At 43.9% G+C, this 21,560-nt stretch overlaps 2 protein-coding genes across 2 annotated transcripts; both read left to right on the top strand.

The window, feature by feature from the left end:
- Positions 1 to 73: 73 nt before the first annotated feature.
- skic2 (SKI2 subunit of superkiller complex) lies at positions 74 to 11,947 on the top strand. The gene is made up of 29 exons (XM_037473986.2): positions 74 to 252; positions 638 to 756; positions 995 to 1,116; positions 1,586 to 1,703; positions 2,072 to 2,186; positions 2,276 to 2,350; positions 2,448 to 2,501; positions 2,595 to 2,758; positions 3,366 to 3,521; positions 3,703 to 3,848; positions 4,024 to 4,170; positions 4,255 to 4,339; positions 4,426 to 4,532; positions 4,653 to 4,799; positions 4,889 to 4,985; positions 5,069 to 5,281; positions 5,461 to 5,571; positions 5,688 to 5,799; positions 5,931 to 6,049; positions 6,671 to 6,802; positions 6,979 to 7,116; positions 7,201 to 7,305; positions 8,083 to 8,218; positions 8,337 to 8,463; positions 8,747 to 8,957; positions 9,707 to 9,817; positions 10,370 to 10,588; positions 11,067 to 11,207; positions 11,473 to 11,947. The coding sequence occupies exons 1-29, from the start codon at positions 240 to 242 to the stop codon at positions 11,671 to 11,673; spliced, it is 3,741 nt and encodes a 1,246-aa protein (XP_037329883.2). The 5' UTR covers positions 74 to 239; the 3' UTR covers positions 11,674 to 11,947.
- Positions 11,948 to 12,162: 215 nt separating this feature from the next.
- Positions 12,163 to 21,091, top strand: prrt1 (proline-rich transmembrane protein 1). Its single transcript, XM_037474067.2, has 4 exons — positions 12,163 to 12,522; positions 15,189 to 15,526; positions 17,018 to 17,200; positions 18,116 to 21,091. The coding sequence occupies exons 1-4, from the start codon at positions 12,504 to 12,506 to the stop codon at positions 18,290 to 18,292; spliced, it is 717 nt and encodes a 238-aa protein (XP_037329964.1). The 5' UTR covers positions 12,163 to 12,503; the 3' UTR covers positions 18,293 to 21,091.
- Positions 21,092 to 21,560: the final 469 nt, after the last annotated feature.

Genomic DNA, 21,560 nt, shown 5'->3' with positions numbered 1-21,560 from the left:
GGTCGCGTTCGTGTTTTTGTGACAATAATGAAAACATTTAGCAACGCAAAAAAATGAAATCACTCAAGAGTAAAACGCTGTAATACGTTTTCTGTTTATTTTGTATGATTTCCATCGCAGCTTTCTATTTTCGCTAAAGCTAGTTTAGTAGCCACTTCCGCTTTCAATTCTGTCAACTTCCGAGGCGAAAGACGCGACCAGTTGGGAACAACTTTTAGCTTTCGTTCGTAAGTGGGGACATGAATAGAATAAGTAAGTTGTAGCTTTTTTAAATGAAATGCCAGCTTGCGTCCACATGTTTGTATCAGCATTCGCTTCCTCTTGCTAACACTGCTCGCTAGCGTAACGAGTACGTAGCTAACGGGGCAGTTAGCTGTCAATCAGTTCAACCCTCAGCCGCCCCATGGCTTGTATGTTAACGCTACATCTTTCCCTACGTTAATTCCCCAATACTGGTATACTACCAATACTATCAATGTATGCGCAGTCTTTCTTTAACACGCACTGTCAATTAAATAGTTATGGCAGCAATATAGCTTGCATTGGGCGCTTCTTCGTGCCTGCACAGTGAACTACCTTTGTTGTGATTGTTAAGTGCATTGATGCTCATTGTGTGGTGCCCCGCTCGGCCCTGCAGATGTGCCCCCTCCGGGCCCCATGGACCTGCCGCTGTCCCTGCTGGAGATGGGATGCTCTGGCAGGTTCGAGCTCATCACACACCCCTCTCCGGACCAGCCTTTACTTCCACAGAACACGGTTAGTGGACATTTACTACAATTCTGCACCACTAATAACATTTTGATGTATCTGTGCCTTTTGTGGTTTATACATATGATACTTCACTCAAATAAGATACTTTTGAATCAATACACACTGTTAATAATTGACAGTAATCCTGTGGTCAAATTGCGTAAATGAATGTGCAATGTATGAGTTTAACCTGGTATATAACACAGTGTGCATCTGCTGAATATCTGATCTCATGCACCTACAGCTCCCCCATGGGCTTCCTCCCACCAGCCTCACCCTGGAGAAAGAGGTGGAAAAACAGTTTTTAAGGGATGCTGCCTGGCTTCCAATACATGACACAGACCTTGCCTTTCAGAAGTTTCTCAAGTACGTATTCCTGAAATTTCATTATGGCTTGTGGACAATTTGACTATTTAAATAATTGATTTAATTTGGAGATCACGCAACAATGTGCTTCAGAGACGCTCTAAGAATTCCCTGCTTTTCTGGAAACCATAAATCGTAAAAGATAATTATACAAATCAAACAGAAATTAGATGTAAAGAAAAATATGATATTATTATTATTAGAATTAATAAATAACTTTTTCTTTTCTAAGGTCTCATCTTTAATGAAAAATATAAGTGATGATTTCTAAATAAAATGCAGTATCAGTATTTAAAACAAGTAACACAATTCTAACCAATCCTGATTAGATACAGTAAAGATTTATTTATAACAAGTGACTTTTAGATATTGCAGATTGATTAGTCAATCAATAGATTTTAGTTGGATTTATTTAAACAACCATATGTATTTAAAGGAAACCTATTTGTTGTGTTGTCGTCTTCACCAGGGTGGCTCAAAGAGAAGTTAATGTCGACTCTTTAATCAACTGCGCTCACTCAGCCCTTCACTCTGGCATCTCTGTTGTCAGAGATCCAACGACAGGGATGCTGCTGGACTTCACAGAGGTAGATGACAAGCACCCCGACCCACTCTGCCCACTGTACTTTACTGTTCACAACTCTTTTTAGGAAAAAAGTAAGGGTTTTTCATTCTTTAGTGAATACTGGCTCCCTCTCAGATGTGAGCTGAATATATTTGGGTTGTGTCTGTTAAATCACAAACGGAATTTCAATTTGTAAACTTGCTCTTTGGAAAATTGTGCCAGGTATGTTTTACTCTTTTCAGGTATTTATGTAGAGCATACAACTAACATAAGTTATCTTAATGAGAATCTGTTGTTTTATAACCTTCCATTACAGTTCATGAGAACGTGTCATTCATTGTGTTATTTTCCGGGTTTGTTGTTTCTAATGGTCTCTATTTTTATGTGCAGGTGTTACTGGAGAACACTGGCCTGTCCGCAAAGAACTCTCTTTCCTTACAACGTCAACCCGGGCCTCCTTCGGAGAGCCTTCGAGGAAGCAACACCAACTACCCTTTCCACCCTGGTGAGATAGATTCATTCAAAGCCTTTTGTCTTGTAAGTATTTTCACTTTGTCTTTTAATATATTTTTTTTGCTATGGTTATTTTCCCAGGTGGAATGGAGGAGCTTTCTCTGGAGCAAATTAAGAAGAGATCTGATCTGGAGGAGGACGTAGACTTTGAGAATGGTGTTTATTCTTTTCTTTAATTGTGTTCACATATTAGTTGAGACTTTTGTTGTTATTTCATCTCTTTATGGTTGAATTATGTCTCTTTTCCTTGTAGATTTACTTAGAGTTCCACCTGGACTTAAAGCTGGGATGGATTTCACTGACAAAGGTTGGAAACCACACCTTGTAAATGTAAAAAAACATTCTACAGGGCTTTTATGATGATTATAATCATTTTCTTTTGTTAATGTATATCCTAAAGAGGCCAAGATAGCAAAAGCAGAGGTCAACCTCATGTCCCTCCTTTCCACATTGGAGGACATACCTGTCTTGCAACCTGTGGTAGAAGAGATGGAGGAGGACAAAGAAAAAGAGGAAGCTCCTAAATTACCCAGAACCAACAGCCTTGAAGACCTGGGAATGAAGGTGATTCCGTTTGTCTTCTGTCTGAAGACAAACCTGTCTATATATATATATATATATATATATATATATATATATATATATATATATATATATATATATATTGGTATGGTGTCACTGTGGAAATAACAAAGATGAAATTCATTCATGTGTTATATTACTTCAATGTAGTAGTTTTGAAAAGAGCTTTGGTGACATGGAGTCTTTTTAGTGGTTGATTTTTCTGTGATGAGACTACAAAGGTAACATTAGAACATAATGCACCAAAAGAAAACGAAAAGGATGGAAATACAGTCCACAAAAATAAACTAATACAGACTAAAAACAAAAAAGCTGCAAATATTTTTACATATTTATGGTGTATCTTTTTTTTATTAAATTGTGTCGGTTATCAGAATATATACAGTTAAAGTTATTGTTTGTCTGATGAGATGGTTTTGCAGAAACCTAGTGTGCAAGCTGAAAATCTTTGAAATAATCTGTGTAATGCAGTGCTACTTTTTTTTGAACCTCAGTAAAACTAATATTCTTACATTCTTCCTAAATTCCAACTATGCCTTCGGCTAAAAATTAAATGCACTGAGATCTGCTTCTCCTCCTCTGCTTTCAGGATGTTGTGTCATCCTCAACTCTGTCAAAGAGCGGCAAAGATGACAAATCAAAGCCAACAGAGAACCCAGATGAAAATGAGAAGTGGGCCATCCCTGTCAACATAAACGCACCCTGCGATGATTTCTATAAACGGATACCCAACCCAGCATTTAAGGTTCATATTCCAGAAATGATCTTGTTAAAAGACATGATTTGTCTGTTTCTTAGAAACATCACTTACCTGTCACCCCTTACGGTATCACTTATTTATTTGTATTTTCTCTGAATGCGTCGTGAATCATCACATGAGAACCTGCTGAGCGTCCTGTGACAACTGATTTGTTTCTCTGCTCCAGTGGCCGTTTGAGCTGGACGTCTTCCAGAAACAGGCTGTGCTGAAGCTGGAGGCTCACGAGTCTGTGTTTGTAGCCGCACACACGTCAGCTGGCAAAACAGTGGTGGCCGAATACGCCATCGCCCTCTCACAGAAACACATGACAAGGTGTGTATTGGTTGGCGCAAATTCATTTTCCCCTCGCCCTCGCAGTCCGTGTGGTTGCACCATCATGCAGCTAGACGCACTTTGAGTCAAAGATGCCTTTTGAAGTCTTACTGGAATATTTCCCAAGTCCCAATCGTCCTAACGGGGTCAACATTTTTTTTTCCTCCTTTCAAAGGACCATCTACACCTCTCCCATCAAAGCCCTGTCCAATCAGAAGTTCAGAGACTTTAAAACCACCTTTGGAGATGTGGGCCTCCTGACGGGCGACGTCCAGCTCAGTCCCGAGTCCTCGTGTCTCATCATGACCACTGAGATCCTCAGGTCCTCGGGCTGTTACAGATATTAATGTTCATGTTTTTTAATCAAATCAGAATAGTTTTGTCAAGGTATATTTCTCTCTTTCAGGTCCATGCTTTACAACGGTTCAGAGGTCATCAGGGACCTGGAGTGGGTGATCTTTGACGAGGTTCACTACATCAACGATGCCGAGGTCAGGAAAGGAAACCCAAATCTTTCATTTATCATGTTTCCCCCGTTTAAAGAGTAACTGTTATTCTGTCTTCTTTTGCCGCTCAGAGAGGGGTGGTGTGGGAGGAGGTTTTGATCATGCTCCCCGATCACGTCAGCATTATTCTCCTCAGCGCCACGGTGCCCAATGCTGTGGAGTTTAGCGAGTGGATTGGGTAGGTGCACTTGATTTTAGGGGAAATTTGTCAAAATAAGAGCCACATTGCTCTTACCAATTGGATTTCTGTGTCTTTTGAACACCTTCCTTGTCTCCAAATCCCTTTTGTTAATCCCAGTCGGATAAAGAAGAAGCACATCTACGTGATCAGCACAATGAAGAGACCTGTGCCTTTAGAGCATCATCTGTACACCGGCAACAGCACCAAGACTCAGAACGAGATGCACCTGCTCATGGACGCAACAGGAAACTTTCTCACTAAAGGGTACGACCAAAAAGTTGTGCAATGGCCCCAGTGGATGGTTGTTGCTCTAGTGGAGTGCGCCATCTCACCATAGAGGACGTTGTGTTTAGGTACTACGCAGCTGTCGATGCCAAGAAGGAGCGCACCAGCAAACACGCCCAATCGTTTGGCACAAAAAGTACTTCTCACAACACCACGGCTAGTCAGGTAATCCCCCCCTTCCGTTCGCCCCCACCTCACTGCTTTTTGGTATTCTGACAGCCGTCACCGCATTTCCCCCCCCCCTCCAGGACCGATCGGTGTGGCTCACTCTCCTGCACTTCCTGTCCAAGCGGCAGCAGACGCCGGTCGTCGCGTTCACCTTCTCGCGGACGCGGTGTGACGACAACGCTCGATCGCTGGATTCAATGGACATGACTACCTCAATAGAGAAGGCCGAGATTCACTCTTTCTTCCAGAAGAGCCTGAGTCGCCTCCGGGGAGGAGACAGACAGCTGCCTCAGGTCTAGAACAATCTGCTCAGCCCCGCCGCTTTTAATGTGAAGGGATGTTTAAAATAAAAAAATCTATCAATATTTGATGATCAATTGGTTCAGACAGCTCCCGCAGGTTCATGTTACAGAACATGGCAATGAAGTCAACCAGACAATGTGATGCTAACTCGTACTAATGCCATGTTTAGATCTTGGTCATGAGGGACCTGTTGAAGAGGGGAATAGCAGTCCATCATAGCGGGATCCTGCCGATCCTGAAGGAGGTCATCGAGATGCTCTTCTCACGAGGTCTCGTAAAAGTAAGTAACGTTAGGAGGGAAGAACTCTGACACCAGCACTGTGAAACACAATTAAAAATGTATGCTCCTTTAAGATGAACTTCTAATTACAAGGGAATCTCCTCTTCATCTCCCAGGTGCTGTTTGCCACCGAGACGTTTGCTATGGGAGTGAACATGCCGGCCAGGACTGTGGTGTTCGACAGCATCAGGAAACACGACGGGACCGGCTTTAGAAACCTGCTGCCAGGTTTGAAACTCTCCGTCTGCACCCCTTTCTTTTTAATTTGAGACAACGCATTATGTTCTTTCATCCCAGGGGGTGAAGGGAAAACAACAACAACAGTGCCAGCGTTTCTTTTTGTGTCCTCGTGCCTCCAGGTGAGTACATTCAGATGGCAGGCCGAGCTGGCCGGCGAGGTCTGGACGCCACGGGCACCGTCATCATCCTGTGCAAAGCCGGAGTTCACGAGATGGCGGATCTGCACGTCATGATGCTGGTGAGGCTCTTTATGTTTCAGCGTTCACCTGCCGCATGAGTTTATTTATTACGTAATTTGATGTGATAATAATACTATACCATAATATGCATCATTTCTTTCAGCTCCATTTCATTTAGTCTATCTTTAAAAGAAAGTGTTGCATGTTGGGTAATTGCTATTTTAATTAGCTTTCACATGGGGAGGAACGTTTGGATGTCAATGTGCTCATGGACAGAAATCATTTGCCTTCATTTGAATGTAAATGTATGAATGTGTAAACGTAAAAGTAATTTTATCGGATTGCTATAAACATTATATCACATTTTGGTCCGAGTTTACAACCGGAAATTCAAAATGTCCCATTTATGATGTTTGAAAGGGTCCTTTGCACATATAGTGCTCATTTATTTTCCAATTCTCTTTACATTGATTTAAATGTGAGGGAATAGTTTTTATTACACCGATTTGCAGGAAAACTAAATAAAAATAGTACCTATCTGTCCTTATTCAACATTCCTGTGTAAAGACCCAAACTACCAGCCAACTGATCCTGGCAATGATTTCAGATGGATGAGTCAGAGAAGTTTTAGTACTGTACTAGCGTTTTTATTTCTTGACATCATCCTCTGTCCTGCTCAGGGTAAACCAACCATCCTCCAGTCCCAGTTCAGACTGACCTACACGATGATCCTCAACCTGCTGCGGGTCGAAGCCCTGCGCGTCACCGACATGATGAGGCGCAGCTTTTCTGAGAGCCACAGGGACACTCAGGTAGAGGGACACCACGGGTGTAATCAGAAATTAAGGTTTATCGTGAAACAGTCGATGTAAGTTAATGTAAAAAATATACACGCAACAGACTGTCGTCCTCGCTCCTCTGTCTTGAATCGCTCACAAGCCGCGACAGTCGACGAATGTGACAACTTCCTCCCGTCTTCCTCCCGTAGTCCCACGAGAAGAGGATCAGCAAGCTGAAGCAGATGGTGTCTTCTCTACCTCCTCTGGACACCGAAGGCCAGCTGTCGGACATGTTGCCGTACTACCACACGGTGACGGAGCTACGAACCACCACCGAGGCCCTCCAGGTACACACACACACACACACACAACAAAGATCACACGCGTACAGCGGACTGTCGCTGGCTACATTTCTTTCCTGCTGTCTTCAGTGCGCTATCCTGGAGTCCGTCAACGGGCTGAAAGCGCTGTCTGTGGGCCGCGTTGTGGTGGTGAACAACAAGCAGCATCTCAACGCTCTGGGAGTTATCCTCCAGGTACGTGGGTGTGTGTGTGTGTGTGTTTGTGGGTGTGTGGGTGTGTTTTTCATGATGGTTGATGAGTAGCAGCAGTATGAGGAAATGACCGGTCATCTCTCTGTACACACACAGGTCACTGCTTTCTAATATGCTGTTAGTGAAGCCTGCTCGGCTGAATCCAAGCTTGAAATGACTATTTTGTATTATAGGGACATTTAAAGCAACATACTGTTATTTCTGCTGTGGGAAATATACTGCAGTACTGTTCTAAATAAAGCAGTTTATTTTTTTTCCATCTTTTATCCAGCTGTTAGACGTGCTTTAGGTGGCTGCAGTAAATACTAAATAGCAAAGATCGAAAGAAATTACTCAAGTCTGATGGTTTGTTTCGATATCATTCTTTTTCTTTTCTTTTAACAACATTTTGTAAGTGGTTACTTCTGTAGTTTTTTGCCTTTATCCCCCCAGACATTAATATGGAATCAATTAACCATAGAGTTTAGCCTGGTTAACGTTCCTAAATTTAAAGAGGAGCAAAGAAAAATATGATACCTCTCACCACAGAAAACGAAGCAGATATTAATTTTTTGTTAATCAAAGTCTCCAGTGATTAATTGTAAAACTCTCCCTCTAGTAGACGACACCCAGTATGGTCGTAGCTCATATCCAGCAACTTTCTTGGAGCTGACACACAAAAGCAAAGACGTTCACACCTGCAGGGAGTTTAGATTTCACGTCCTCAGACTGTGAGGCACGTCCCTGGTTCTTACACCCGGCGTCTCCTGTCCGCGCCAGGTGTCGAGTGACGCTGTGAACCGCACCTTCACAGCTCTAGTCACCTGCGAGAAGGGCAACGAGGAAGAGGACGGAAGAGGGAACAACAACAAGGCTTTCCCTCACCTCTACAACACGGCTCTGTTCATACCTGAAGGTTGGTTGGTCGACATGAAGCACATGTACGTTTCAGCCTTTTCATTTCACCGCGCAGCGTGTGTGAATGCAGAAGAATTCACAGCACGTGGTTCCCTCGCGCCTTCTGTGTTTGTCAGGCCCTTGCAGCCACACGGTGCAGAAGTTGAAACTTCAGGACATTTCAGCCATCACAGTGAAAACCCTCAAGGTGATTCCAGACAGGATCATCGACAACTACAGCAAGAGGCAGCAGCCACGGTTCAGGTGAGAGAGCGAGCGAGGCTGATGTCTTTATTTAGAAATAAAAACATACAATGCATCGTGTGATTGTGACTTTAGTTCATTCACGAGGAAACGTCAGGTCTTTAAACAAACACTGCTCGTATGCAAAATGAAAACCATCTACAAAGGATTTGTTGATTTTCTACCTTGTAAGATTGTGTATTTTTATCGGATTTTGGCATCCGTCGAAGTTTATTTTCTTGGAAAACCCGTCAGACCACCAAGCACTGCCAGTTATCTTGTCCTTCTTCCTTTCGACCCTCAGACTCGACCCCCCTGGCCAAGCCATCTCCACGGCGACCCAGGAGCTCCTGCGATTGGCCGAGGCCAACCCCCACGGCATTACAGCCCTGGACCCCGTGAACGACCTCCAGTTAAAGAGTGTTGACGTGGTGGAGGACTCCATAAGGCTGCGTGTGCTGCAGACCAGCCTCAGAGAGTTCAACTGCATCCACTCGCCCACGTTTGCAGAGCAGGTGTGTGTTGAGTGGTTTAACCGCAATGAAAACAAAAAAAAGGGACCTTTTTCTGATTGACTTTGCAGATAAATGAGGAGGCATTTCATCACACTATTAGTTCAATAAGGAAATACAATTCTTTGTGCAGCGATTGCGTATTTCTGCAGCAGATTAACATCCCACACTTACATAATGTATGAGACAACCGACCCTCTTTTGATGCCTCTTCTGATTTCTCACGGCATCAGTTCCCCTTTATCTTTCAATCAATCCAACCTCTCGTTTCACGATAGTAACATCATACTCCGCCACAGGAATTCTGCTTTTTTTGCGTTTGTGCATCCCGTCTTCCATGGCAGCCTTGTTGAGGAGATAAGATGCAAGCTTCAGAGCCGGCTCTTTCTATAATTAACCGTATAGGCTCTGCGCTGCTGCTCCCTCGCGGCTGCAGCATGTTGCTTTGCAAAATACCAAGCTCTTATTCGCAGTAACACTGTCTCCTATCACACGTTCTTGTGTCCATACGAAGCATTGCTAGTATTCTAAACTGGTGGATAATGCAAACTGTTCGTATACGTAATTGGCCTCAGTGGATTTATGTAACGTTCACACCAAAGAGCTCGGTGCTGGCGATGAGACGACAACAGGCAGTGCTTTCCTGTCTTGGGTTTCTTTTTTGTTGCACTGAATTCAGGTCAAGTGCTGGAGTCCCGCTGTTGTAGACTCCGGTCAAGTAAGGCCTGTACATGTGTGCGTGTTTGTGTCAGTTTGCTCGGGTCGAGGAGAGGATGAAAGTGCAGGAGGAGCTGGACCGGCTGCTGTTCCTGGTGTCGGACCAGTCTCTGTCTCTGCTGCCCGAGTACCACCAGAGGATCAAGGTTTGGATCCGACATTTGACTCGCTGTCCTGACCAGTTTCTGTCGGGGGGGTTAGGAGTTCATCCTTTTAAAAAAAGTAACTTTCTATTCCTGGATAGTAGGGTTTTATTTTTTGAATTGTGAATCAAAAGTCACACGAATTATTTATTATTAGCATTTTACGTCTGCATCTTGCCTAGTACGTATCACTAGGGTTTAGTCCTACATCAATTACTTAACCCTAATAATGGCACTCCCGATTTTTGCTTGATTCATTTCCTGCCTTTTATTAGCTAATCGCTCAATGATAGTTGCAGGGGATTCAAGAACTAGACTATACCTTGACTAAACACTAACAAACTGTAGCACTTAAATTGTACTTATAATGGCACTTATCTATAACATGTTGTGAAACGACTTATTTGACGAAAATTGAGTTTGTATCTCTATGGTTGAAATGCACTCCTATGCATTAATAATCCTCCTAATTCTAATGGTCTAAATTCATGTTGAGCAGGTATACTTTTAAACATGTTCACCATCATAGAATATAAGGGTTAATGCCTCCCTCAGGTGCTGCAGTCCCTCCAGTACGTGGACAGCGGCGGGGCGGTGCAGCTGAAGGGCCGCGTGGCCTGTCAGATCAGCAGCCACGAGCTGCTGCTCACCGAGCTGCTGTTCGAGAACGTCCTGAGCCCGCTGGCGCCCGAGGAGAGCGCCGCCCTGCTGTCCTGTTTGGTATTCACGCAGAAAACCCAGGTGGAGCCGCACATTACCAGCACACTGCAGGAGGTAAAGGAGAAGTATCTCATTCTCGTTTGTAACTAGTGAAAAGCTATTAGAGTGACATCCATGACGTGTGTGTGTGTGTGTGTGTGTGTGTGTACTGGCATACTGTACAGACTGGCCCACCCAGTGGTTACCTCATACACACACTGCCTGCAGAAAGGACAAAGAAGGCACTTCACCAGTCTCTTATTTATTCACTGATACGTCTCTTGTCAAACACGCCTGGGCTGTGTCAGTGTGCGATGCGGACGCCCTCTCATACATGAAAGTGCTTTATGAGGGTCTGAATTAGTGATGGCCCGGGCTCTGTAGCACAGACGTGGCGCGGTACGGTTTGTAAAACGGATTTTTTGAGCATCTCCAAGAGGTTTAAAAGAGTGATGCATTTAAGGGCTGCTCGCTAAAATCTCTTTCAGGCTTAACTTGTTTTTTTTTACCCAAGTCTCACTCTCTCTGCGTCTCTTTTGTGTTTTTCTTTCAGGGCATCGATCGCGTGCTGTCAGTCGCCAAGCGTATTGGAGAGCTGCAGAAGGAATGTGGGATACCACAGACAGCTGAGGAGTTTGTTGGCCAGTTCAAGTTTGGCCTGACGGAGGTGGTCTACTGCTGGGCCAGAGGCATGGTGAGGATTACGGTCATGCCATTTTTGTTTGGATGACTAAATGTGCACCTTTCAAGGGGCGCTCGGTTGGTTTTAAGATGCCTAGATTAGTTCCTTGGCTCTCAGAGGAGGCATGACTTTGAAAGGCGTAGGGTGTTACCAGACACCTACACTATTATGCATTATTGGAATTCTACCTCCTAAACTACCACATCATCTCTTCTCCTGCTTGTGTTGCATTATAAACCATGTCACCATATCGCGTCCGTTCCTCCCCTCATCCCAGCCGTTCGCAGAGATCGCTCAGCTGACGGACGTCCAGGAGGGCACGGTGGTCCGCTGCATCCAGCGCCTGGACGAGGTGCTGAAGGAGGTGCGACAGGCCGCCCGCATTGTGGGGGACTCCGTCCTAGGGAGCAAGATGGAGAAGGCGTCCCTGGCCATCCGCAGGGACATCGTATTCACCGCCTCGCTCTACACCCACTGAGAGATGTAAGGGTGAACGGGAAGAGATCTGCCCGCAGCCAAGTGCATCTTCACAGCAAAGGTGTGGGAAAGATGGATCTGCATGTGGGCGATGTGAAGAGAAGGTGTATATGCTCAAACAAGTCTGTATGTGCCTAAACAAAAAAAAATGTTTACATCAAAACTGCGGAGAAGGAAGCGTTTTTTTTTTAACCGACAGACCAAAGTACAAAATGTGGGAATGAAGATGAACGCGTCTGGATTGTAATTTATTGTACAGTAATAAAAACCTGTATTCTAAAAACATGTTGTTTGCCTGCCTTCCTCATTACCTCCACCGGTAACCCACTCGAGCTAAACATATATATGTAATATTATAATTATATATATTATATATGTACATCTCTGACAGAAACACGTCTCTTTGTCGCGCTGCAATGGGACGCTCCGGCACAGCGCGCGCGCGCACAGTGCGCGCACGGTTCCCACAGTCCGGGCTGTCACTTTAAGACAACCAGAGCTTTGTGTGTCATTAATTCAGTGTACGGCGACGCGTTACCGGAGAGCCCTCGTTAGACGACCAGCGGCACGGAGACGGAGGACGGCACCGACCGCTGGAACCGAAACGGAAACCCTTGATATCACTATTGCAATAAAACCAGTGGGTGTTTTTTTTTTAACATTTTTACAAATTCATTTTTTTATGAAGATGAAGGCATCTTGAGGATGGCTTGTTTGGACTAAAAGTCTGCATCATCGCGCACGAAAGGAGGGATTTCTTCTCTCTTTTTTTTCCAGCATCAGCTTGGAGTAAAAATACATCACAGGAAGGAGGACAGAAGCTCGGAAGGCATGTCGTCGGAAAAACACGGTGAGGTATTTAAATTGTGTTTAGTGTGGCGCAATGTAAAGCCGAATTGGCCACCTAATTGAGGCACTCAACGCCAATGAGATTGAAGAATGAGGGTTTTTTTTTTTTGAAGCGGACATCGCTTCATTTGGTGCGCGGATGTGTCGGGCTGACGAGGTCCTTTCCTCCAGCTCCCCTTGGTGTCAATGAATCTACGTGTTATTTATCTGTTTCTATAGGATGCTGCACCGCGGTGTGGGCGCAGCATCACAGGGCCTTTTTTATTTTAATCCCTAGATTAAAGTTGCATTGTTGGACTTGAGTTGATTATATTTGTAAGTTTATTTTGTAATTAAAAAATAACTTTGAATCATATGTCCATAGCAGGCGACCTAACCACTTCACTGGAGGGGTTCTTGACATTATTCCCGTCCCTCTGTGTCTCGTTGTCATCATTAGAGAAAGGCCTCTCATGTGGGTGTCCTTTGCGCGTGCACACCTCCGCTTGCGCGTGTTCATCCGCCCCGATTAATAATAATTCTAAACGTGTGGAGGCCCACAAACACAATTTTGTGTTTCTTTCGTCCATTGTTCTAGTGCGTTAAAACGCCCAATGGAGCCCGAGTAAGGAGTAAAGGTCACACTGAGACGCATGAAGTTCCCATTGGTGATGTACAGCGCACACTGGGGATACTGCAGATCGGGCTGAACACCTGCCTGTTGGCACTTCCCACTTTCATCAAACATGTGGAATCCATTATCGATGCTATTAAAAGAACAACAGCTGGGCCTCGGTATAATGTTGTTTCTGAGGATTCCAATTAAAACACTGGCAGATGTTTGAGGAATGCTTTTAGTCCATTTGAAATTCAATAAAGCTCAGTATTGTACACGTTTAATAATATTCTCTCAGTTGTCATGGTTCCCCTCGCTGGTGCCATCTAACTGGGGATAATTTACCTGGTAACAGATGAAAACCTCCAGTGTTAAATCTTCCTGTACCAAAGAGCAAACTAGGTGCAAATACTTATCGTTTTATCACCACAGATGTCTTAATATCAAACACATCACCTTTTTCTCTACCAGTGACTCATACCACCTGTCTCTAATGGGCCCCTTTCAGGCAAATTTGGGCTTTATGAATAAAATCATCTCGAACAAATGTAGGCCTATGTAATAACAGCGATAGGAGTTAAATGTTAGGTCCTAATATGATCTGTACTACCTATGCTGTCCTAGTGTCATCTGAGGCAAGTATATCTGTGTCTCTGTGTCCATACAGTTATGTTGCTCACAGCTATGACAAACTGCATAATATTTGGGTTTCCCATGGCTCCGTACTCAAGGACTTCTTGCAGTTTTCATAACACTTTCTCAAAGCACCATATTGTCTGTTTGATACTGCTATCAGGGTTAATCCTAAACCCATTGATTCACCACCCACTACTCATTTTAACTGGATCCTAATGGGCCGTTACACAAGTTATAGACGGGGGGGGGGGACTATTCACATTTATTGTTTTGTTTTGTTCAGTTCAGTTCAGCGCTAATGGAATTATACAATAGTCTGCAATTAACATTCAACCTGCTGTTTTTGTCTTAAAAGTGAGTAGCAAAAAGCAAATGTTAGATTACCTCAAAAAACGTATAAATTGGTCATTCTACTGTGAATAATGGCTCTGGATTTCTCTTTGTTGATACTGATGGCCTTCGTCCATCAATCTTTATTTTGGCAGCTAATACAACTACAACTTGGCTTTTTGGTGAATTATTTGTTTTCACATGAAATTCCTGCTCCATCCATACCTGCTGGATGTGTTGCTTAGAGCCAATGTTCCCGACGTTTTACTCCCTCATGTCACACATTTTAAACTCCATCACTCTCGAGCCTCTTCCTTACGTTTCACTCTGGATTTTGAGAAGCTTTAAAATGGAGATACACCAACATGCGTTGGCCAATGAGCTCGTCACTAAAGGTGTCCCTCGCTCGCTCCTTTCCCCGCTTGTCTGTTTCTGGTCCACTTCCTGCTTGTGACAGAGCCGGAGACTGTTATGTAAAGCCGGTCCCCGAGCACAAGTCGTCATCCCTCATCACTCAGCCGCTGTGCTCTCCAACATCCTCCTGCTCTCCTTCCTTTGTCCCAATGCACGTTTTCTTCGTCTGCATCCATCTTCCCTCCCTCCTCGTGTCCCGTCAAAGTGGATCACCGCACTCTGGGCCACTTACCTGCTGGGAAAACACGAAGCCCCATCAGTCATCTTCAATGTTAAACAAACACGTGGGGAGCAGACGTGTAGGCATGGGGTGTTCAGAAGCCGGAGGATGCATCAGACAGACAGATGAAGTTTTACATCTCAGAAATGCCACGTCTCTGACTGCTGGTAAACACTCTTGAAGGGAGGCGTTGGCGAGGGGAAAGGCCTTTCTTCTCTGCAGGTGAAAATGTCAATCACTGTCATCATTAGCGCGCAGATTACACAGCATCCCCGTTTTTTGTATTCGGTTTGAAGTCTTGCCGAGCTGTGGTCTGTGGTGTTGTTTCTCGCCCTCCTCAACAGGGAGATGCTACCTTCAACATGCAGAGCGCTGTGTCACGGTGCTCGAGTTAGATAACATGCGCTTATTGTTCCTGCTTTTCTATTTGCATTTTCACTCATAACTGCTTTTTTTTCTCTTCATCTCTCAGGTCTCGATGACTCCGGCCGTCAGACCATGCAGCCTCCTCCGTACCTCTCCGGACCGCAAGACCCAAACGCGCCCCAACACCCCAACATGCAGCCAGCACCGGGCAACCAGCCCAACTACCCTCCCCCGCCCCCTCCCCCGGGCTCAGACGGATACCTCCAAGAAACACAGTTCCACTGCGGCCCCCTGAATCCTCAGGGGGCCCCGCAGGGCTACGCGGTCCAGACCCAGGGCCCGGGGGGGGCCATGTCCCACGCCCCTGTGGGATACCTTCACCCGGGCTACCCGCTTCAGCTTCAGCCCTGCACAGCCTACGTACCCGTCTACCCCATGGCGTCGGTGAGTCAGAGACTGTTCAAGCTTTCACAGGTTTCACATCAGCTTTCGTTCCTTCGCATATCACGGATGTTAGATGAATTCTTAGTCGACACACCAGTGTGAAATAATGAAACATTTATTGAATAATACTTGCAAGCAGGAGACACATTGACACACGAATCAAGGCTACTCAAAGGTCTGGATCTTCAGAGCAGGAAAATACAGCCGGAAGATAAACATGGAGAAACCGGGAGTTCAATCATCTCAAATAATTGATTGTAATAAGGAATTTCCTTGAAACCAGGCGTTTTGATGGTTTTACTGGGTGGGTTCATTATGTCTGCAGTTACGGTCGATTTGAAGAAAATGGTCAAACAACGGGCAATTTAAAGTGGACATTTCCCATTAGCTTGGGTGCATGTTGGCTTTGAAGAGGACACGAGCCGCTGCAAAGGTGCAAAGGTCAGGGTTAAGAAATGGTATGGTCTCTTTTAGGAGTGTCTCCAAATGGTATCACTAGATTCTTCCAGGCTTTAATATGGGAAATGTATTGTAAAATGTTATGGGGCAGCCTCACAGCAAGAAGGTCCTGGGTCCGACTCCACCCAGTGGCCTTCCTGTGTGGAGTCTGCATGTTCTCCCCGTGTCTGCGTGGGTTCTATCCGGTTTCCTCCCACAGTCCAAAGACATGCGCTGGGGATCAGGTAGATTGGGAACTCTAAATTGCCCGTAGGTGTGTGGATGGATGGATAGTTAAGATGGACATATACTGTACATGTCCTACCCACCCCAAACTACCAGGAAACAATGACGTAATAAACTGCTGAACTGCTCTTGGTTCTTTGGAACATGCAACCTGAGATGAGCTAAAGTGAGGAAGCAAAGCTTTGGTTCAAGAACAGATTGTGAATCCAGTGCTTAACATCATCAATAGATTTCCTTTCTTCACTTTTCAAAAATATATGTAAAACACCTTTTATATAGCTCTGCATATAAAGCCATTTACACCCAGGTGAACCGATAGTGGTGAAACTAAGGTGTGATTGTTAGTCATCAAACCATCAAAAGTGCTTCTGTGCTTCCACGAGTCTCACCATCAAGTGCACTGAATTGCAAACAAGAGCTTGGGTTTAATCTCCTCCTCCTCGCCAGTTGCTTTTGATGAAAATTAATATTTGAAATCCCCATCAGTATAATTTATGTGCATGTGTTCGTTTGTACAGGACTAGAGGAGGATTTTGGGAAATGCTATCAAACGCAAAATATGCACAGTACCATCTTGCAGGCTGGTGCCTACAAATGAATTATACGGTTTTAGACTATTCGAGGCTATTGAAAAATGCACGACTCTTTAATGCATGCGACAGGAACTGTGTCCTCTTTACGGCGTCACCTTGTTCCTGTGTCCTTTTCACTGGAAAGTGTTTCGTAAGCTGCTTTGGAGTTTTAAAAGGCCCTTGTACTTACTCACTGCCCCCCCCCCCCCCCACCCCTCCCATCTCTCTCGTTCAGGGACAACCATACCTGCCGGCCGGGGGAGGGATCCCACCGGGCCAGATTCACCCCATGCAAATGCCACCGAGCATCACCTTAATGGACCGTCGGCCGCCACACGACTACCTGCCCATCGCCGTGCTCACCACCGTCTGCTGCTTCTGGCCAACAGGCATCATTGCGATCATCAAAGCAGTGCAGGTTAACGCTCCTTCGTCAGATCTTTTGATCTTAGAGTTTTAAAACCATCTTTCAGTCATTTTGACCTACGTGTAATTTCCAGAAAAGTACATGCCTTAGCAGCACGTGATAATAGCTTGTTAATATGCTGACCTGAGGAGGTGAACGTGGCAAACAGTGTAGCTGCTAGACGTGGTGAGCTTGTTTGATGATAGCGGGACTCTCACAGAGGGACTGCACCTTGGATGCGTTTTGCTCATTGTGCACATAGTGACCATATTCTTGTGGATATCCAGACTAATTTGTGTGTAAAAATTAAGCTTGTAGTTTTTAGAGGCTGCTTGGATTTAAAATCTTAGCTCAGACTGAAAAAATAGGCAAGACTCTGACGTCTCTTACGCTTCCTGGCGCTCTATGTATTTGATACTTTTGAATAATGCAGAATCAGGAAGTGGCAGGAGGAATCTGGCGACCCCAAAGAATAAACAAAGACCCTGCACCACCATCACAGCTAAAGTTGAGAGAGAAGTCAGAAATGTGAAGTGTGGCGGCTCTCATACCTCCATGGTGCCTGATGTTTGCCTCTGTAGTGGCAGACCGCCCTGACCGACACGCACACACACCACATTACGTAACTGCCCCATTGTCAGTGCAACGGGACAGAATGGATTTTTTCCTCTGGCCCTGCTCAGCTGGCGTTGAGTTAAGTTGAGCTGACATGGCATGGACCCACTGGTCTGAGCTGTATATGTCGTTATGGTGTGTTAATGTAGCGCGCAGTGGCCTCTTGCTGCACATTCAGGCTGTGCTGCGGTGAAATTGATCCATGCATGGTGTTTCAGACTCTCTCCTGCTCCCACTCTTGCATCTTGCTGTTACATAATGTGTTTCTCCACTCTCCCACACATCCATCCCCTTCCCTCCTGCATCACTTAGGTGCGCACGGCGATAGCCAGAGGGGACATGGTGACGGCGGAGATAGCCTCCCGCGAGGCACGCAACTTCTCCTTCATCAGCCTGGCAGTCGGCATTGCCTCCATTGTGCTGTGCACCATCCTCACCGTGGTGGTCATCATCGCCTCGCAGCACCACGACGACGACTGGGATCCGTAACGCCACACAGCGCCAGACAGATGGGAAAACATGGCATCTATTAGCAAGCTAATCACTCTCAATCGTTTTGGAGGAAGTAGGAGCACCGAGAACGTACACAAACTGCGACTGCATTGCTGGCCCTGCTGTGTACAGCTGCACACACACACACACACACACACACACACACAGTTCTGACCTTACCCGCTACCGTGAATCACATAAAACGACGACCAAAAACCACCAATCACAGCTAATGATCCAACGCCAAATACGAGCAGCTGTCAGATGAAGCTTAATATTTACACTCAGATAAGAGCTGCATGAGAAGCAAAGCTCCTTGTGTTCATTCATTTGACGTTGATTAATTCATAGGTACCCGTGTTAAATATTCTAAAAACTAAATCTACTAAATGGGTCCATGCAGTTTATTTTTAGGATATTTAAATGCACATTTTAGTGTTACAAGTTTAAAAAAAGTGCAGTTTACCTCTTTTATTCTTTAAAAAGAAGGAAAAGTGCAATGATGAAACAAAGTTGATTTTCAGAATACAGCTGAGAGAGATTGTAAAACTGATTAAAAGTGTTAATACACATTTAAAACACCATCATTCATGGAGACTGACTAATGTAACCAAACAGAGTATTTATCCAATATTGTTTTTCCGTACGCTGACTGGATATTTTAGCTGGAGGAGATGATAATTAATTATTATAGTTTGTTTGTTTGTTGATTTATATAAAATGTTTATTTATGAATTCATTCAATATCTACCCATGCATCGACTTTGTCTGCTATAATTTACAGTATATCGTTTATTGCAGCTGTCTGACACTTTGAAATAGGCTTAAATTTGATATGTGATGCAGTAACAAGACGAGACAATGCAGCTGCTTACCTTCATAGTTAGTTATAGAGCATGATGAATATAAATTTGAGCTAATAGGGCGTCTAGTGCATTAATAGCTCATCGCCCAGCTGTTGGTGCAAATATTTCCTGAAAGCGTGTGGTAGTTTGTTTTCTTTCTCAATCAAGTTACCGTCCATAAAATGAAATGAGACCATTTTGATGATTATTATATAGTATTTGGATCTGATGTTGGCAAATATTGTTTTTCGCAAGTATTTTAGGAGCGTGTTGGCCCATTTTGTGTTGCACATCTCTTGGCTCTTTACACTCCCAGACACTGTGTTTGAAACTTCAGTGCAACGTCAGACCTGTGAGGCCTCATAGCCCTGCATGTCGTCCTCAGTTTGTTTCCATCCGTCTTACATGTTGAGGTCAGATGTGCGACTGTGAGCTCCGATGACGACGTTTCACTGTAACACAATGAGTCAGGGTTTCATGTGTTTGGTCTCCTTAATGCAGCAGCAGCAGCAGATGTGCTGTTGTTTATAAGAGCCAACAAAGCTGTAAGTCAACGTTACTGTATGAACTGTTGTATGAGGTTCATGGGAGGAGCTGAAAATGAATGTTTCCAGTAGGAGAGAGGGAAAATATTAATGCCTATACTGTATTGTAGCACTTTCCCCTCAGTGAAATCTTTCCTCTATTCCTCTTCTTTTTGCTGTCTTTTTGTCTTTCTCCTGTTCACATGAGTTATTGGACCTATCAAGATTTCTCCTCTGACCCCCTTTCCTACATTGGATGATGATACTATTTTTAAAAGAGTCATACAGAGATATTAAAGAATAATGTTTGTTAATAATGAACAAAAAGAGAGACAGTATAACTACAGTATATTATGTTGTTTATATATTATTATTGTTTTTGTTATTTCCAACTGCGTTGCACTTGATTTTCACTCATGTATAAGTACATCCGGGCACAAATCTTCACTAAAATATGTTCCTAAAAGCCAACTTGGTAATAAAAAGTATTTGTTATTTTTTTGAAACCATGTTTAAAAGCAATCTTCATTTTATTTTACTCAGTGATCAATTTTCCCACCTAAATATGTATTTTTAACAATTAAATGTAATTAAATTGGTTAGTTCTACTCAATGGGACAAAATCTTACTTGCTTTGTTTCAAATGACAAGATCAATGTCACAATCTGTGTGTCGAGATGAAGCTACGGCCCAACTTAGCTTAGCTTTGAGAATTTAAAAAGAAGGATCTAGCTGCCCGGGTCCATCAACTTGTTTTAGAGATAGAACGCCTTAATCAGTGAGCTTTAAAAGGGTCCTACTAAGATTACAATTGGATGAAGCCAGACTTGCTTCCCCCCCCCCCCCCCCCCCCCCCCTGTGGCTAAGCTAAGCTAAGTAGCCTCTCGCTGTGGCTTCACATACATCGTCCCGATATCAAGAAATGTTGTTGAATAGGGGAACAATTTCACATAATCCCATTTGACAAGTGCAATCCTGTCCTCATTTGAGTGACTGAGTGACATTTCAGTGTTAAAAGAGTAAATGAAGCACAGTATTGTATAGTATTATAATAATTGTACAGAAAGCTCGGGCGGTGTGTGTGTATCTAACGAATAGTCACTAGCATATCTACGGTTAGTTTATACAGCGTGGCTTCCTCTCCCTCTTTGCTTTCTGATGGGGATCTTCAACATGACGGAGTTCTTACATGGCTGGAAGATGCGTTTCTTGTTTTCTTATTATACTGTTTTTGTTTTTGAGCTTGTAAATGCGATGGGTTGCTTGCTTCAAAGAGGCACAAATGACCTGTGTACTAGTGGTCCTCTTGGGGTTTACTACTATAATGATGTTCATGGCTGTGTTGCACACACGTTGGTTGTTTCTGACTTCAGTTGTAAAGAAAGTTGTAATGAATAAAAAAAAAAATCATTTTTCGTTGATAGAGACGGTGTCTCATTCTTCCAGTGTGATTTTCTCCTCTGTGTCTCTGTGGCCTTTCCTCTCTCCCCTCATCACTAAGGTGCTATTTATAGGCCGGTTGCCCCGGTTTTCTCCCTCTCTGTCTCTTTTTCTTTCCTCTGTCAGAACATGAACTACAGTATCTCTCACTATCTAGTTTTACAGCTGTTTGTTTTCTTGTCATCGCATATTCTGTACCACCTACGTATTATTATTTAACCATGTCATACAAATTGTTAGTCAAACCTGTCATGTTGTCTCCTAACAATATATCGACCACCTAAATAATCATAGTGCTTTAGAATACTGGATGGATTGCCAAGAAATGTGTCATAGACATTTGCATCCCTTCAGGATTAATTGTTAAAGTATCAATTTTACAAAACAATTAGGGTGTTGACTATATATGATACCTGCAAACCAATGCATGCTAACACAGAACACTATCATGGTAAA

The sequence above is a fragment of the Pungitius pungitius genome, chromosome 17, assembly GCF_949316345.1.
Source record: "Pungitius pungitius chromosome 17, fPunPun2.1, whole genome shotgun sequence".
In the NCBI taxonomy this organism is placed as follows: domain Eukaryota; kingdom Metazoa; phylum Chordata; class Actinopteri; order Perciformes; family Gasterosteidae; genus Pungitius; species Pungitius pungitius.
This window is presented reverse-complemented; position numbering and strand designations above follow the sequence as displayed.

Excerpts from the sequence above, each read along its gene's own strand:
- skic2 (XM_037473986.2), top strand. Across the intron at positions 1,704-2,071 it reads TGCTGCTGGACTTCACAGAG|GTGTTACTGGAGAACACTGG; the intron begins GTAGATGACAAG and ends TTTTATGTGCAG. Across the intron at positions 2,759-3,365 it reads TTGAAGACCTGGGAATGAAG|GATGTTGTGTCATCCTCAAC; the intron begins GTGATTCCGTTT and ends CTCTGCTTTCAG.
- prrt1 (XM_037474067.2), top strand. Across the intron at positions 15,527-17,017 it reads CCGTCTACCCCATGGCGTCG|GGACAACCATACCTGCCGGC; the intron begins GTGAGTCAGAGA and ends TCTCTCGTTCAG. Across the intron at positions 17,201-18,115 it reads CGATCATCAAAGCAGTGCAG|GTGCGCACGGCGATAGCCAG; the intron begins GTTAACGCTCCT and ends TGCATCACTTAG.